Source organism: Lissotriton vulgaris, chromosome 5 (genome assembly GCF_964263255.1).
Source record: "Lissotriton vulgaris chromosome 5, aLisVul1.2, whole genome shotgun sequence".
In the NCBI taxonomy this organism is placed as follows: domain Eukaryota; kingdom Metazoa; phylum Chordata; class Amphibia; order Caudata; family Salamandridae; genus Lissotriton; species Lissotriton vulgaris.
In genome coordinates, this window is record NC_141693.1 from 2,034,181,386 (window position 1) to 2,034,195,000 (window position 13,615).

Here is a 13,615-nt window from a genome sequence, read left to right on the forward strand (position 1 = left end):
CCGCGTTGTTTGGCTACTAGCCGGCTGGCTTGTGGCCTTCTGAACGACGCCCAACGACTTCACGACTGCTGGTCTGGTTGCTCCAGGCTGGCCCTTGCTTCCTTCTTCAAGAGAGGCACCCCGGACCCTCCTGGTCCACTCCAGACGCCATTTTAGGTTCACCGCGTGGGCTTGAATTTGCCAAGGCTTTGTTGCCCAATCCTGGGTCCAGCGACGCCGACAGCTTCTATCTTCGTGGGACAGCTCGATCCTCCATCCTGGTCGCCGACAACGCCTCCTGGTCCGTGAGATCTTCGAGTCAAGCGTCACCCACTCACCTTGTCGAGGTGGCTACCATCCGGTGCCCTCCTGGTGCCCACTGACTACTGGCTAGTAGTCTCGAACTTGGTCCCCTCTGCTTTCAGGTGTCATCTGTCTTCGAGATCCAGGCTTGGATCCAACTGAACTTTCTTCACTGGTCACCGGCCAGCATCTTTTCTTCCGGCTCCTGGTCCGTCTACGAGGATTCCCGACGTCTTTTCAGACCTATGCAGCTGCAGCCCCTGGGCTAGGTAACTTCGGCATTTCGGTGCCCCAGCATAGCCTCACTATCCAAGGGTCAGAATCTACTTTCGTTTTCTCCCTACCAGGTCGGGTTCGCCCGAGAACACTAACTTTCTCTTTCCTAGCTACCATAGACTTTTGTCCCGCATCTCGCGTGAGAGTGCACACACTGCACCCGAGTCCCCTAGGCCTCCTAGAAGTAATCTAACGATTCCCTAGTCAAGTCCTAGCGATTCCAAAAGCTATTAGTACTGTACTTACCTGCTAGGAATTTCGCATTCCACTTTCAGAGTATATGGTTTTCCGTGCCCCTCGGGCATTTGTATATACTGTGCTAACTTAAGTATTTTTGTAAGAGTTTTGGTTTGTGCTTAGTACCCTGTCCTCATAAAGAGTACAGGGCTGTTGTGATCTTTAAATAAATAACTGTTTATTTTCATAACACTTGTGTGGTGTCCTTTCACTTGGTATTCAAGGGGTATATGTGTGGTAAACAGCTGGCTTAACACGCCCTCTCGAGTCTTTAGCCTTAGACTGCTCGTATCCACGCTACTAGGATAGCTGGTCTATAAGGTTGACTTACAACCAACCATCAATAAGGGTTGCTGGACTGATACATAGTGTTCACTAGAATAGTGAGCACTGCATATCAGGCCACCTTCTCACATTGGTGAGCAGCGGTTGGGATTTGAGCTTGCTGTTGTTTTACCACACGTATCCTAAGAATATCTTGTTGAAAGATCACATAAGTACTGTTAGGTACATATAACTAAAGCTTAGAATACTCTGAGTTCTACTGAACCAGCTGTTGTAGCTCCTCAAGGCTTAGCACACCTTGGCTGCAACTCTAGCAAGGGACCAGTAGGTAACACATAGTGTAGGTAGGTGCATCACTTACACCACACTAGAAGCAGTATGTCGGTCACAGGAGGAAACACTGAGTCTCCCCTTGTGTCAGTTGACCCTCCACAGGTCATCCCTTCAAAATATACTGCTCTTAGCTTCCATGAGATGAGACAAGTGTGTACTCTCAGGAAACTAAAACAGGGGTCTAACCCCACCACTTCCTTTCTGATTGGTCTCTTAGAGGCCTATGATGCCAGTAGGGCTGGTAACCCAGACCCTTCTAATCCAGAAGGAAGTATGCCCTCCTTACAGGGTCCCTTTGATATCCATCCCCTCCATGAGGCAGATGATGCTGAGGAGGAGGATGAGTTGTCTGGGGATGAGGCAGATAAGGGACAGCTAGAAGTCAGTAGACTAAGCAGGTCCAACTTAAGCAGACATGAGCTTGGTACTGGGGGACTCCTGGGCCCACTCTCAGGTCAGCTTAACATTGGGAATGGACGAGTTAGGTCTCTATCAAGAGGCTCTAGCAGATCCTTTCGAACCAATGGCTCTCTCAACTCTTCTCACAGAGGAATGTCTTCCCCTAAGAGGAGAGTGTATGAAGCTGAAGAAAGGGCAGTCAAACTGAGGATTGAAAGGGAAGAACTTGCCCTGGCCAAAGAGAGACTTGCCCTTGCTAGAGAGCAAGAATTATGTGGGCTAGTTCCCACTGGTGGCAGCAATAAACCTAGCAATAGGGAAAGGAGTTTTGATAAAAAGCACCTGAATAAGATAGTGCCCCCCTTTAGGGAAGGGGATGACATCCACAAATGGATTACTGCTTTGGAGAGAGCCTGCACTGTGCAGGGTGTTCCCCAAAGTCAGTGGGCAGCTATCTTGTGGCTCTCCTTTGATGGTAAAGGTAGAGATAAGCTCCTCACCACAAGGGTGGAGGATGCTAACAATTACCAAGTCTTGAAGAATGTACTGGTTGATGGGTTTGGTTTAACCACTGAACAATACAGGATGCTGTTCAGAGACACCCAGAAAACTCAGTCTCAAGATTGGGCTGACTTTGTTGATTGTGCCACTAAGGCTTTTGAAGGCTGGCTACTGGGTAGTAAGGTTACTGATTTTAAAGGATTGTATAATCTAATTATGAGGGAGCAAATCTTAAATAATTGTCAGAACCAGCTATTACATCAGCACCTGGTAGACTCTGAGTTGACCTCTCCACAGGAATTGGGTAAGAGGGCAGACAAATGGGTCAGAACCAGGGTTAGGCCTAAAAACCAGGGTGGTGACCAGAAAAAGGAATTAACCAAGCCTCAAGAGAAGGGTGGGGATAAATCCACAGAGAAGACTTCCCAAGGGCCCCAAAACTCCAACAAGGGTGGGGGGTCCCAGAACACTCCTTCAGAGCAAAAGAAACCTTATTGTCATACCTGTAAACAGGTGGGCCATTACAAAAGTGATGCCAGTTGCCCTAAAAATGGCAATAAGGGAAATATACCCCCAGGTAATACTCCTAAACCTCCTGTTACCACTAGTGGTAATCCCCCAGGTGGTGGGAGTGCCCCCAAGAATGTGGTGGGCATTACTCTGGGCCAACAGGAGGACTATGGCCTAGCCAGGTTCCCTGACCACACTCTTGTCTGTGAGACTGGCATGGGGTTTGCCAACTTCACTACTGGACCCCACATTTTGGGCAAGTATAGACAAGAAGTTTTAGTGAATGGTCAGAAAGTTGAGGCATTCAGAGACACAGGGGCCAGCCTCACCATGGTGAGTGACCATCTGGTCCCCTCTGCTCAACTGACCCCTGGTTTTACTTATCAGGTGACAGACATTCATGGAATGAAGAGGAGGCATCCCATGGCAGTAGTCAAGCTCAGCTGGGGTAATGTCACAGGGCCCATGAGAGTGGCAGTGACAGATAACCTACCTGTAGATTGCTTACTGGGGAATGACCTGGAACTCTCAGCATGGGCTGAGGTGGAACAAGAAACTCATTCCAGAATGATAGGCCTATCCAGACAGGTTAGTGGGGCAGTAATAGCTACAGCCCCAGTCCAAGCACCAGTCCTCCCTGAAAAGGTTGGAAGGGCAGTGGTAGCCACTGCCCAGGCTCAGACAGACTTTCCAGAACAGGATAGGAGGGCTGTGACAGTCACAGCCCAAACACAAACTGAGTGCCCTCCTGAAAAGGTTGGCAAGGTTGAAATGGTCTCAGCCTCTACTCAGACAGATAGTGAGGTTGCGAAGCCTGAAACAATGGATCACTCCACTCAAACAGAGAGCATTGAGGAGGAAGAAAAGTCTTCCCCCTCCCAGACACTAGGTGAGAGCCAGCCTCCTCAGGGAACTGACTCTACCCCTGTTGAAGGAACTGCCCCAGAGGTAGTCAGGCCTAGCCTGGCAGAGCCCCTGATGGCAGTGGACCCTTCCCAGGTGGGACCCAGTCTGGAGCAGGTAACCTGCACCTCTCTACCCTGTCTCAGTCAGCCCAGGGCTGTGGAGGTCAGGGAGGCCAGTGGTGGACCTCAAAGGGCCCCCTGTCCAAAGGAACCACTTAATCAGCAGATTAGGGTCACTGAAGCTGGTAAACCTAGCCAAGTGAAAGTAAGTCAGACTCCTGAGGGATCCCCCTTAAAAGTAGGTAGGGACCTCCCACAGCTGGACACTGTTGGGCACAGTCAAACATGGGGCCTAAAAACCCCAGACCTGACCTGTCCCTCCAGTAAGCCAAACAGAGGGACTCAGCCTCCAGCTTTAGGTAGCCAGAGGCTGACCCTGAGAGCTCAGTGCATCTCAGCTAAAGAAAGAAAGGCACACATGATGAATGGTGATTGGAGGAAGTTGGGCCCAAAGGTAGAGGAGCCTCACTTCAGCACTCCATCCCAGCATCAGCCTTCTTCTTTCCCAAGAAACACCAGAGATAGAGATTCCCTATGGTGGAGACCCTCAGATACCCTTAGGGTGAGGGGTTGCCTAGTGGACCATGACACAGGGGGAAACCAAGCCAGAGCTGGTACTTCCTTATATGGCCACTTAGGTAATAGAGGCTTACCTGGACAAGGATAGCCTTATCTCCTTTCGTTTGGGGGGGGGTTGTGTAGGAAGGTACATCCTGACTATGGTTGCCCCCAACTTTTTGCCCTGTGTTTTAGCTGGTTTTGGACATAGTCGACCTGGGACCCTGCCAATCAGGACCCCAGGCCTACTGCTCTCTCTTTAAAATGGATTCCATGTACCCTAGGTACATTTCCAATTGGTACTGGGCCACCTTATCAGACCCTGTAACTCAGGGCATAGGTGTACCCAGGGCTGCCAGGGGCTGCAGCATGTATTATGCCACCCCTGGCTGGCCTCCTAAATCTGACACAACTGGCTGCATGACAGCTGGGGCAAAGTCGTGTAATCACCCTTTGCTGTAGGTGTAGTATCCCTATACCTAACCCTAAAATGGACATACAGATTCCTATCAGTCACTCTTATGGCAGGCCTTGACAATCCTGAAGGCAGAGTGCTTGGAATCGTGTGAGATGGTGCTCTGGCATGAGCTGAGCCTGTCTGCAGCTTGCGGAATCAAGTCCTAATAGCTGTTCCGTGATATCGCATACCATATACTCTTAAGTGCATTATAATCCTCGCGGTTAAATGCTATCTTTGGTATTGCTTTATCAAAACATGTCGAGTAAGGTGTCATACGAATTGGAATACTAACCCCTCGCCAATTCTGGCGACGGGGTTAGCATTCCACCCTTCTAGAGGGACACGACATGTATGTAACTGTGAACCCCGGTTAAAGTTAACTGAAGCCTCAGCTCCACAAAATGGATGCTGCCACCACAGACACGAGTCTGACCCCCTGCAGCTGGGAGTCCTTCCAGCGAGGGGAGCCTGGACAAAGGGTTTCCTGTCAGGGGCGGTGCTAGCACCGTCCCAGACATGGTTTTGTGTATCCTGGGTAGGCAGGGCTTTACAGGAAGGTGACTGCTGAGTGGCACCCCGGTGCTCACTACGCATAGGCCGGTCTGAACCAGTTCCAGGGGCACACCAGCCCCTGGCCTGGGGAAGTCCGGCATGGCTGAGGGGTGTAACCACCCCCCACCTAGTCCCACCCATAGGCAGGACCTAGTCACCGGGTCAGCCCCCTTTTTTAGTATAAAGATGGGAGCGGGCCCCCTGTTAAAATTAGATCATCTTTGGAATCAAGATACCACTTTCTTCGAAAGGACTTCACGATTTCTTCTTCAAGATTCTCCCTTGTGGCTAAGGAGTAGTCACCCTGCATCCGCAGGCACCATCCTAAAGAACACTGCGGTCTGCTGCAAGTCCTTCATCACGAATCCGACGACCCAGCTCGACGAGACCCGGCTTCCCTGGCACCTCTGACCTCTACTCACCTCTACAGCCAAGCTGAGAACCGTGAGTGCGACGAGACCTCAAGGGACCGACGATCGCCAAGACTGCACGACATCTTTACTGCAAGCCCACCGTGTCCTCCACTGGTGAGTGCTTTGGGGTCCGAGAAGCCCCGACCCTGCGCAGCTCCAGCACCCAAGATCAGCCCCCCTGCATCTCCACGATCGGCGTGGGGCCCTTCTGCTGTTTGCTGTGCACCGCGTTGTTTGGCTACTAGCCGGCTGGCTTGTGGCCTTCTGAACGACGCCCAACGACTTCACGACTGCTGGTCTGGTTGCTCCAGGCTGGCCCTTGCTTCCTTCTTCAAGAGAGGCACCCCGGACCCTCCTGGTCCACTCCAGACGCCATTTTAGGTTCACCGCGTGGGCTTGAATTTGCCAAGGCTTTGTTGCCCAATCCTGGGTCCAGCGACGCCGACAGCTTCTATCTTCGTGGGACAGCTCGATCCTCCATCCTGGTCGCCGACAACGCCTCCTGGTCCGTGAGATCTTCGAGTCAAGCGTCACCCACTCACCTTGTCGAGGTGGCTACCATCCGGTGCCCTCCTGGTGCCCACTGACTACTGGCTAGTAGTCTCGAACTTGGTCCCCTCTGCTTTCAGGTGTCATCTGTCTTCGAGATCCAGGCTTGGATCCAACTGAACTTTCTTCACTGGTCACCGGCCAGCATCTTTTCTTCCGGCTCCTGGTCCGTCTACGAGGATTCCCGACGTCTTTTCAGACCTATGCAGCTGCAGCCCCTGGGCTAGGTAACTTCGGCATTTCGGTGCCCCAGCATAGCCTCACTATCCAAGGGTCAGAATCTACTTTCGTTTTCTCCCTACCAGGTCGGGTTCGCCCGAGAACACTAACTTTCTCTTTCCTAGCTACCATAGACTTTTGTCCCGCATCTCGCGTGAGAGTGCACACACTGCACCCGAGTCCCCTAGGCCTCCTAGAAGTAATCTAACGATTCCCTAGTCAAGTCCTAGCGATTCCAAAAGCTATTAGTACTGTACTTACCTGCTAGGAATTTCGCATTCCACTTTCAGAGTATATGGTTTTCCGTGCCCCTCGGGCATTTGTATATACTGTGCTAACTTAAGTATTTTTGTAAGAGTTTTGGTTTGTGCTTAGTACCCTGTCCTCATAAAGAGTACAGGGCTGTTGTGATCTTTAAATAAATAACTGTTTATTTTCATAACACTTGTGTGGTGTCCTTTCACTTGGTATTCAAGGGGTATATGTGTGGTAAACAGCTGGCTTAACACGCCCTCTCGAGTCTTTAGCCTTAGACTGCTCGTATCCACGCTACTAGGATAGCTGGTCTATAAGGTTGACTTACAACCAACCATCAATAAGGGTTGCTGGACTGATACATAGTGTTCACTAGAATAGTGAGCACTGCATATCAGGCCACCTTCTCACAAGTCGTGCGAGTAATTTTGATTTAAATGCCTGGTTCGTTTCAGGAAAAGCAAATGCGACTGGGGAGGTGGGCAGAAAGGGGCGAGCGGAAGTGGTGGGCATGGCCCATGGCTGTTCTTCCTTTGGGTACAGGGCTCCCCCACCACTGCGGGGCCCTCCTTGGGGCGGGCTCTCATTGGCTTGGGGTGCGGGGGGGGGGGGGTTCTGTGTGGGGCCATGCCGGGGCCCTCTGTCTTGGCCCTTGACAGGGGGCCCTTTGGTTACTGGGCCCACTCCAGGGGCGGGCTCTCATTGGCTTGGTGTTGGGGGGGGGGGGGGTTCTGTGTGGGGCCATGTCTTGGCCCTTGACAGGGGGCTCTTTGGTTACTGGGCCCACTCCAGGGGCGGGCTCTCATTGGCTTGGTTGGAGGGGGGGTGCTCTGTGGGGCCATGTAGGGGGCCTCTTGTGTTGGGGGTGCACTGTCTGTGGGCCCTGTATCTTGGCCCTTGACAGGGGGCCCTTTGTGCGCTGCTGGGTGTCTCGGGCCCGGGGCACTTGCCACACATAGCGAGGTTCCCTCCAGATGCGCCTAGAAGCCTGGCCTGCCGCCCTTCAGGGCGCTGTGCCCCTTCCCCTGGGTGTCAGAATGAGGGAATGTCCTTTCTCTTGAGGGGGTGACCTACGCCCCCTGCAGCTGGTGACGACACTCCCTGACGTAGGCAGCGTGGACTCTGCCCCCAGTGTGACCGGTGCCTCTTGTGCAAGCGCCCGTGAGGCTGCCAGGCGGGCCCCGGGCACTCCTTATAGAGTAGAGGCCGGCCCTCCCTCACCCACTCACTCCCTCGCCATGCTCTGCCTCGGCCTCTACGTGCCCCTGGCACACGGGTGCCAGCCAGAGTTCCAGTACTTCGAGTCCCAGAGGCTTCCCTCGGAGCTCAAGTCCATCTTCAAACTCAGCCTCTTGGTGCCCGCGCAGGAGGTGACGACCTACCGCCAGTGGCGAGAGGTAGGTGGCAGGAGAGGTGCCACGGTGGGGGTCTCGGGAGGCGACAAACAACACAGTGGCAAAGGTGGGTAGCATGAGGTGCCATGTTGGAGATGTCAGGAGGTTATCACCTACCGCCAGTGGCGAGAGGTAGGTGGCAGGAGAGGTGCCACCGTGGGGTCTTGGAGGCGATAACCTACCACCAGTGGCAAGAGGTGGGTGGCATGAGTGTTTGCTGTGACTCTGGAGGTGGCTTGTCCATGTTACAGTGAGGCAGGTATGCAGGCAGTGCGGCATGTTACCCCGGGGGCAGGGAGTGTTGAGTGGCTTGTCCGTTACCCCGGGGGCAGGGAGTGTTGAGGGGCTTGTCCGTTACCCCGGGGGCAGGGAGTGTTGAGGGGCTTGTCCGTTACCCCGGGGGCAGGGAGTGTTGAGGGGCTTGTCCATGTTACCCCGGGGGCAGGGAGAGTTGAGGGGCTTGTCCGTTACCCCGGGGCAGGGAGTGTTGGGCGGATTTTCCATGTTACCCCGGGGGCAGGGAGAGTTGAGGGGCTTGTCCGTTACCCCGGGGCAGGGAGTGTTGGGCGGATTTTCCATGTTACCCCGGGGCAGGGAGTGTTGGATGGATTGTCCATGTTACCCCGGGGGCAGGGAGTGTTAAGGGGCTTGTCCGTTACCCCCTGTTACCCCGGGGCAGGGAGTGTTGGGTGAATTGTCCATGTTACCCCGGGGGCAGGGAGTGTTGAGGGGCTTGTCTGTTACCCCCTGTTACCCCGGGTGCAGGGAGTGTTGGGCGGCTTGTCCATGTTACCCCGGGGGCAGGGAGTGTTGGGTGGCTTGTCCATGTTACCCCGGGGGCAGGGAGTGTTGGGGGGCTTGTCCATGTTACCCCGGGGGCAGGGAGTGTTGGGGGGCTTGTCCATGTTAACCCGGGGGCAGGGACTGTTGAGGGGCTTGTCCATGTTACCCCGGGGGCAGGGAGTGTTGGGCGGCTTGTCCATGTTACCCCGGGGGCAGGGAGTGTTGGGTGAATTGTCCATGTTACCCCGGGGGCAGGGAGTGTTGAGGGGCTTGTCTGTTACCCCCTGTTACCCCGGGTGCAGGGAGTGTTGGGCGGCTTGTCCATGTTACCCCGGGGGCAGGGAGTGTTGGGGGGCTTGTCCATGTTACCCCGGGGGCAGGGAGTGTTGGGGGGCTTGTCCATGTTACCCCGGGGGCAGGGAGTGTTGGGCGGCTTGTCCATGTTACCCCGGGGGCAGGGAGTGTTGGGCTGCTTGTCCATGTTACCCCGGGGGCAGGGACTGTTGGGGGGCTTGTCCATGTTACCCCGGGGGCAGGGAGTGTTGGGCGGCTTCTCTATGTTACCTCAGGGACTCTGGACCCTGTTCATGTTCCAACCAGGTGTTGCCTCTGCGCAGACAGCGCCCGGAGTAGGGGGCGGTTGTGAGACTATCTTTAACTCATTTTATATCCGGAGCCCTCCTGGGGCACGGCCTGTCCTGTGAGACGAGTCTTGTGACTTTAAATGTCACCGCAGACGTCACCCGGGGGCAATGGGCCCGACATCTGGTCAGTGGAGGCGAGCTGTGTGTCTGGGGGCATTGGAGGCGAGCTGTGTGTCTGTGGCCCCAGGGCCTGCACACAGTTCCTCGGGCTCTTGATCACTGGTTTGAAGGTGCGCTGTCTGCGGCCCCTGGGCCCGCACTCAGCTCTGCAGGGTCTTGTACACTGGTTTGAAGGTGTGCTGTCTGTGGCCCCAGGGCCCGCACACAGCTCTGCAGGGTCTTGTACACTGGTTTGAAGGTGCGCTGTCTGTGGCCCCAGGGCCCGCACACAGCTCTGCAAGGTCTTGTACACTGGTTTGAAGGTGTGCTGTCTGTGACCCCAGGGCCCGCACACATCTCTGCAGGGTCTTGTACACTGGTTTGAAGGTGCGCTGTCTGTGGCCCCTGGGCCCGAACTCAGCTCTGCAGGGTCTTGTACACTGGTTTGAAGGTGCGCTGTCTGTGGCCCCTGGGCCTGCACACAGTTCCTCAGGCTCTTTATCACTGGTTTGAAGGTGCGCTGTCTGTGGCCCCAGGGCCTGCACACAGTTCCTCGGGCTCTTTATCACTGGTTTGAAGGTGCGCTGTCTGTGGCCCCTGGGCCTTCACACAGCTCTGCAGGGTCTTGTACACTGGTTTGAAGGTGCGCTGCCTGCGGCCCCTGGGCCCCTACTCAGCTCTGCAGGGTCTTGTACACTGGTTTGAAGGTGCGCTGTCTGTGGCCCCTGGGCCTGCACACATCTCTGCAGGGTCTTGTACACTGGTTTGAAGGTGCGCTGTCTGTGGCCCCTGGGCCCGAACTCAGATCTGCAGGGTGTTGTACACTGGTTTGAAGGTGCGCTGTCTTTGGCCCCAGGACCCGCACACAGCTCTGCAGGGTCTTGTACACTGGTTTGAAGGTACGCTGTCTGTGGCCCCTGGGCCTGCACACATCTCTGCAGGGTGTTGTACACTGGTTTGAAGGTGCGCTGTCTGTGGCCCCAGGGCCCGCACACAGCTCTGCAGGGTGTTGTACACTGGTTTGAAGGTGCGCTGTCTGTGGCCCCAGGGCCCGCACACATCTCTGCAGGGTCTTGTACACTGGTTTGAAGGTGCACTGTCTGTGGCCCCTGGGCCTGCACACAGCTCTGCAGGGTCTTGTACACTGGTTTGAAGGTGCGCTGTCTGTGGCCCCAGGGCCTGCACACAGTTCCTCAGACTCTTGATCACTGGTTTGAAGGTGCGCTGTCTGTGGCCCCAGGGCCTGCACACAGTTCCTCAGACTCTTGATCACTGGTTTGAAGGTGCGCTGTCTGTGGCCCCAGGGCCTGCACACAGTTCCTCGGGCTCTTGATCACTGGTTTGAAGGTGCGCTGTCTGTGGCCCCTGGGCCCGCACTCAGCTCTGCAGGGTGTTGTACACTGGTTTGAAGGTGCGCTGTCTGTGGCCCCTGGGCCCGCACACATCTCTGCACGGTCTTGTACACTGGTTTGAAGGTGCGCTGTCTGTGGCCCCAGGGCCCGCACACATCTCTGCAGGGTCTTGTACACTGGTTTGAAGGTGCGCTGTCTGTGGCCCCAGGGCCCGCACACAGCTCTGCAGGGTCTTGTACACTGGTTTGAAGGTGCGCTGTCTGTGGCCCCTGGGCCCGCACACAGTTCCTCGGGCTCTTGATCACTGGTTTGAAGGTGCGCTGTCTGTGGCCCCTGGGCCTGCACACATCTCTGCAGGGTCTTGTACACTGGTTTGAAGGTGCGCTGTCTGTGGCCCCAGGGCCTGCACACAGTTCCTCGGGCTCTTGATCACTGGTTTGAAGGTGCGCTGTCTGTGGCCCCTGGGCCCGCACTCAGCTCTGCAGGGTCTTGTACACTGGTTTGAAGGTGCGCTGTCTGTGGCCCCTGGGCCTGCACACATCTCTGCAGGGTCTTGTACACTGGTTTGAAGGTGCGCTGTCTGTGGCCCCAGGGCCCGCACACAGCTCTGCAGGGTCTTGTACACTGGTTTGAAGGTGCGCTGTCTGTGGCCCCTGGGCCTGCACACATCTCTGCAGGGTCTTGTACACTGGTTTGAAGGTGCACTGTCTGTGGCCCCTGGGCCTGCACACAGCTCTGCAGGGTCTTGTACACTGGTTTGAAGGTGCGCTGTCTGTGGCCCCAGGGCCTGCACACAGTTCCTCAGACTCTTGATCACTGGTTTGAAGGTGCGCTGTCTGTGGCCCCAGGGCCTGCACACAGTTCCTCAGACTCTTGATCACTGGTTTGAAGGTGCGCTGTCTGCGGTCCCAGGGCCTGTTCATGGGTCTGCATGGACTTGTACACTGGTTTGAAGGTGCGATGTCTGTGACCCCAGGGCCCGCACACATCTCTGCACGGTCTTGTACACTGGTTTGAAGGTGCGCTGTCTGTGGCCCCAGGGCCTGCACACAGCTCTGCAGGGTCTTGTACACTGGTTTAAAGGCGCGCTGTCTGTGGCCCCTGGGCCTTCACACAGCTCTGCAGGGTCTTGTACACTGGTTTGAAGGTGCGCTGTCTGTGGCCCCTGGGCCCGCACACATCTCTGCACGGTCTTGTACACTGGTTTGAAGGTGCGCTGTCTGTGGCCCCAGGGCCTGCACACAGCTCTGCAGGGTCTTGTACACTGGTTTAAAGGTGCGCTGTCTGTGGCCCCTGGGCCTTCACACAGCTCTGCAGGGTCTTGTACACTGGTTTGAAGGTGCGCTGTCTGTGGCCCCTGGGCCCGCACAGTGCTCTGCAGGGTCTTGTACACTGGTTTGAAGGTGCGCTGTCTGTGGCCCCTGGGCCTGCACACAGCTCTGCAGGGTCTTGTACACTGGTTTGAAGGTGCGCTGTCTGTGGCCCCTGGGCCTGCACACAGCTCTGCAGGGTCTTGTACACTGGTTTGAAGGTGCGCTGTATGTGCCAGCAGGCATTCGAAAATGGTTCACGAAGATGAGCCGCGGCAGCGCCAGCAGGACTCCAAGGATGGTTCACGACTATGAGCAGTGGCAGCGCCAGCAGGACTCCAAGGATGGTTCACGAAGATGGGCCGCGGCAGCGCCAGCAGGCCTTCGAAGATGTTTCACGAAGATGAGCCGCGGCAGCGCCAGCAGGCCTTCAAGGATGGTTCACGAAGATGAGCCGCGGCAGCGCCAGCAGGCCTTCAAGGATAGTTCACGAAGAGGAGCCGCGGCAGCGCCAGCAGGCCTTCAAGGATAGTTCACGAAGATGGGCCGCGGCAGCGCCAGCAGGCCTTCGAAGATGTTTCACGAAGATGAGCCGCGGCAGCGCCAGCAGGACTCCAAGGAAGGTTGCAAGAAGATGAGTTCATCTGTGTCTCTCGACTCCAGGATACAACTGCCTTCCTGCTCTGGAGCTGCCCCAGTTATAGGTCTGGTGCCCTTTGATGTCCGGACCCTCGCACTTGGAGGTCGGGGGGTCCGGGATGAGTGAGTCCAGACACCCAGCAAGGGGGTGGAGCCAGCGCCCAGGGAGGCCGAGGGCGATCGAAACCAGGCGGATGGGGGCCATCGAAACTCCTTCTCCCATTGACTCGCCAAGTGGTCTCTTTATCCCCTGGGTGGATGGTGGTGCCTCGATGTCGGGGCTTGGCTGGGCCTGAGGCTGAGGTTGACCCGAGGCCACGAGGCCTGGTCGTGGAGTGTCCAAGATGGCGGGTGGCCCTGAGACGGGGGTTCTGGAAAGGCCCCGGGTCTGCCGAGAAGGGGGTGTCTCTGAGGTTGAGTTCTGTCGGGGAAGAGCCGTGGGCGGCCCGGAGGGGCGGAAGGTGCGGCTCTCGCTCGGGGAACAGGGGTAGCGGTAGTCCGGGACACGCCACGAGGCCGGTTCCAACAAGAACATTTTTTCAGGACTACTTTTTTCTTTGGTTAACAGCGCTTTTCACGAGCACTCGTGTTTGTTTTCTC

General features: G+C 56.0%; 1 protein-coding gene across 4 annotated transcripts in view; it reads left to right on the top strand.

Moving 5' to 3' along the window:
• Positions 1–13,615, top strand: part of SLC25A25 (solute carrier family 25 member 25) — an 82,005-nt gene that overhangs the window by 21,067 nt on the left and 47,323 nt on the right. The window contains exon 1 of one of the 4 annotated variants that reach the window (XM_086924956.1): positions 7,983–8,191. The exons of 2 other annotated variants lie outside the window; for them this stretch is intronic. In XM_086924956.1, the coding sequence (XP_086781082.1) occupies positions 8,033–8,191 (159 nt within the window). In that variant the 5' untranslated portion in view covers positions 7,983–8,032. Of the gene's footprint in view, positions 1–7,982; positions 8,192–13,615 lie in introns of those variants that run through there. One more of the 4 variants, XM_086924957.1, reaches the window with a different exon arrangement.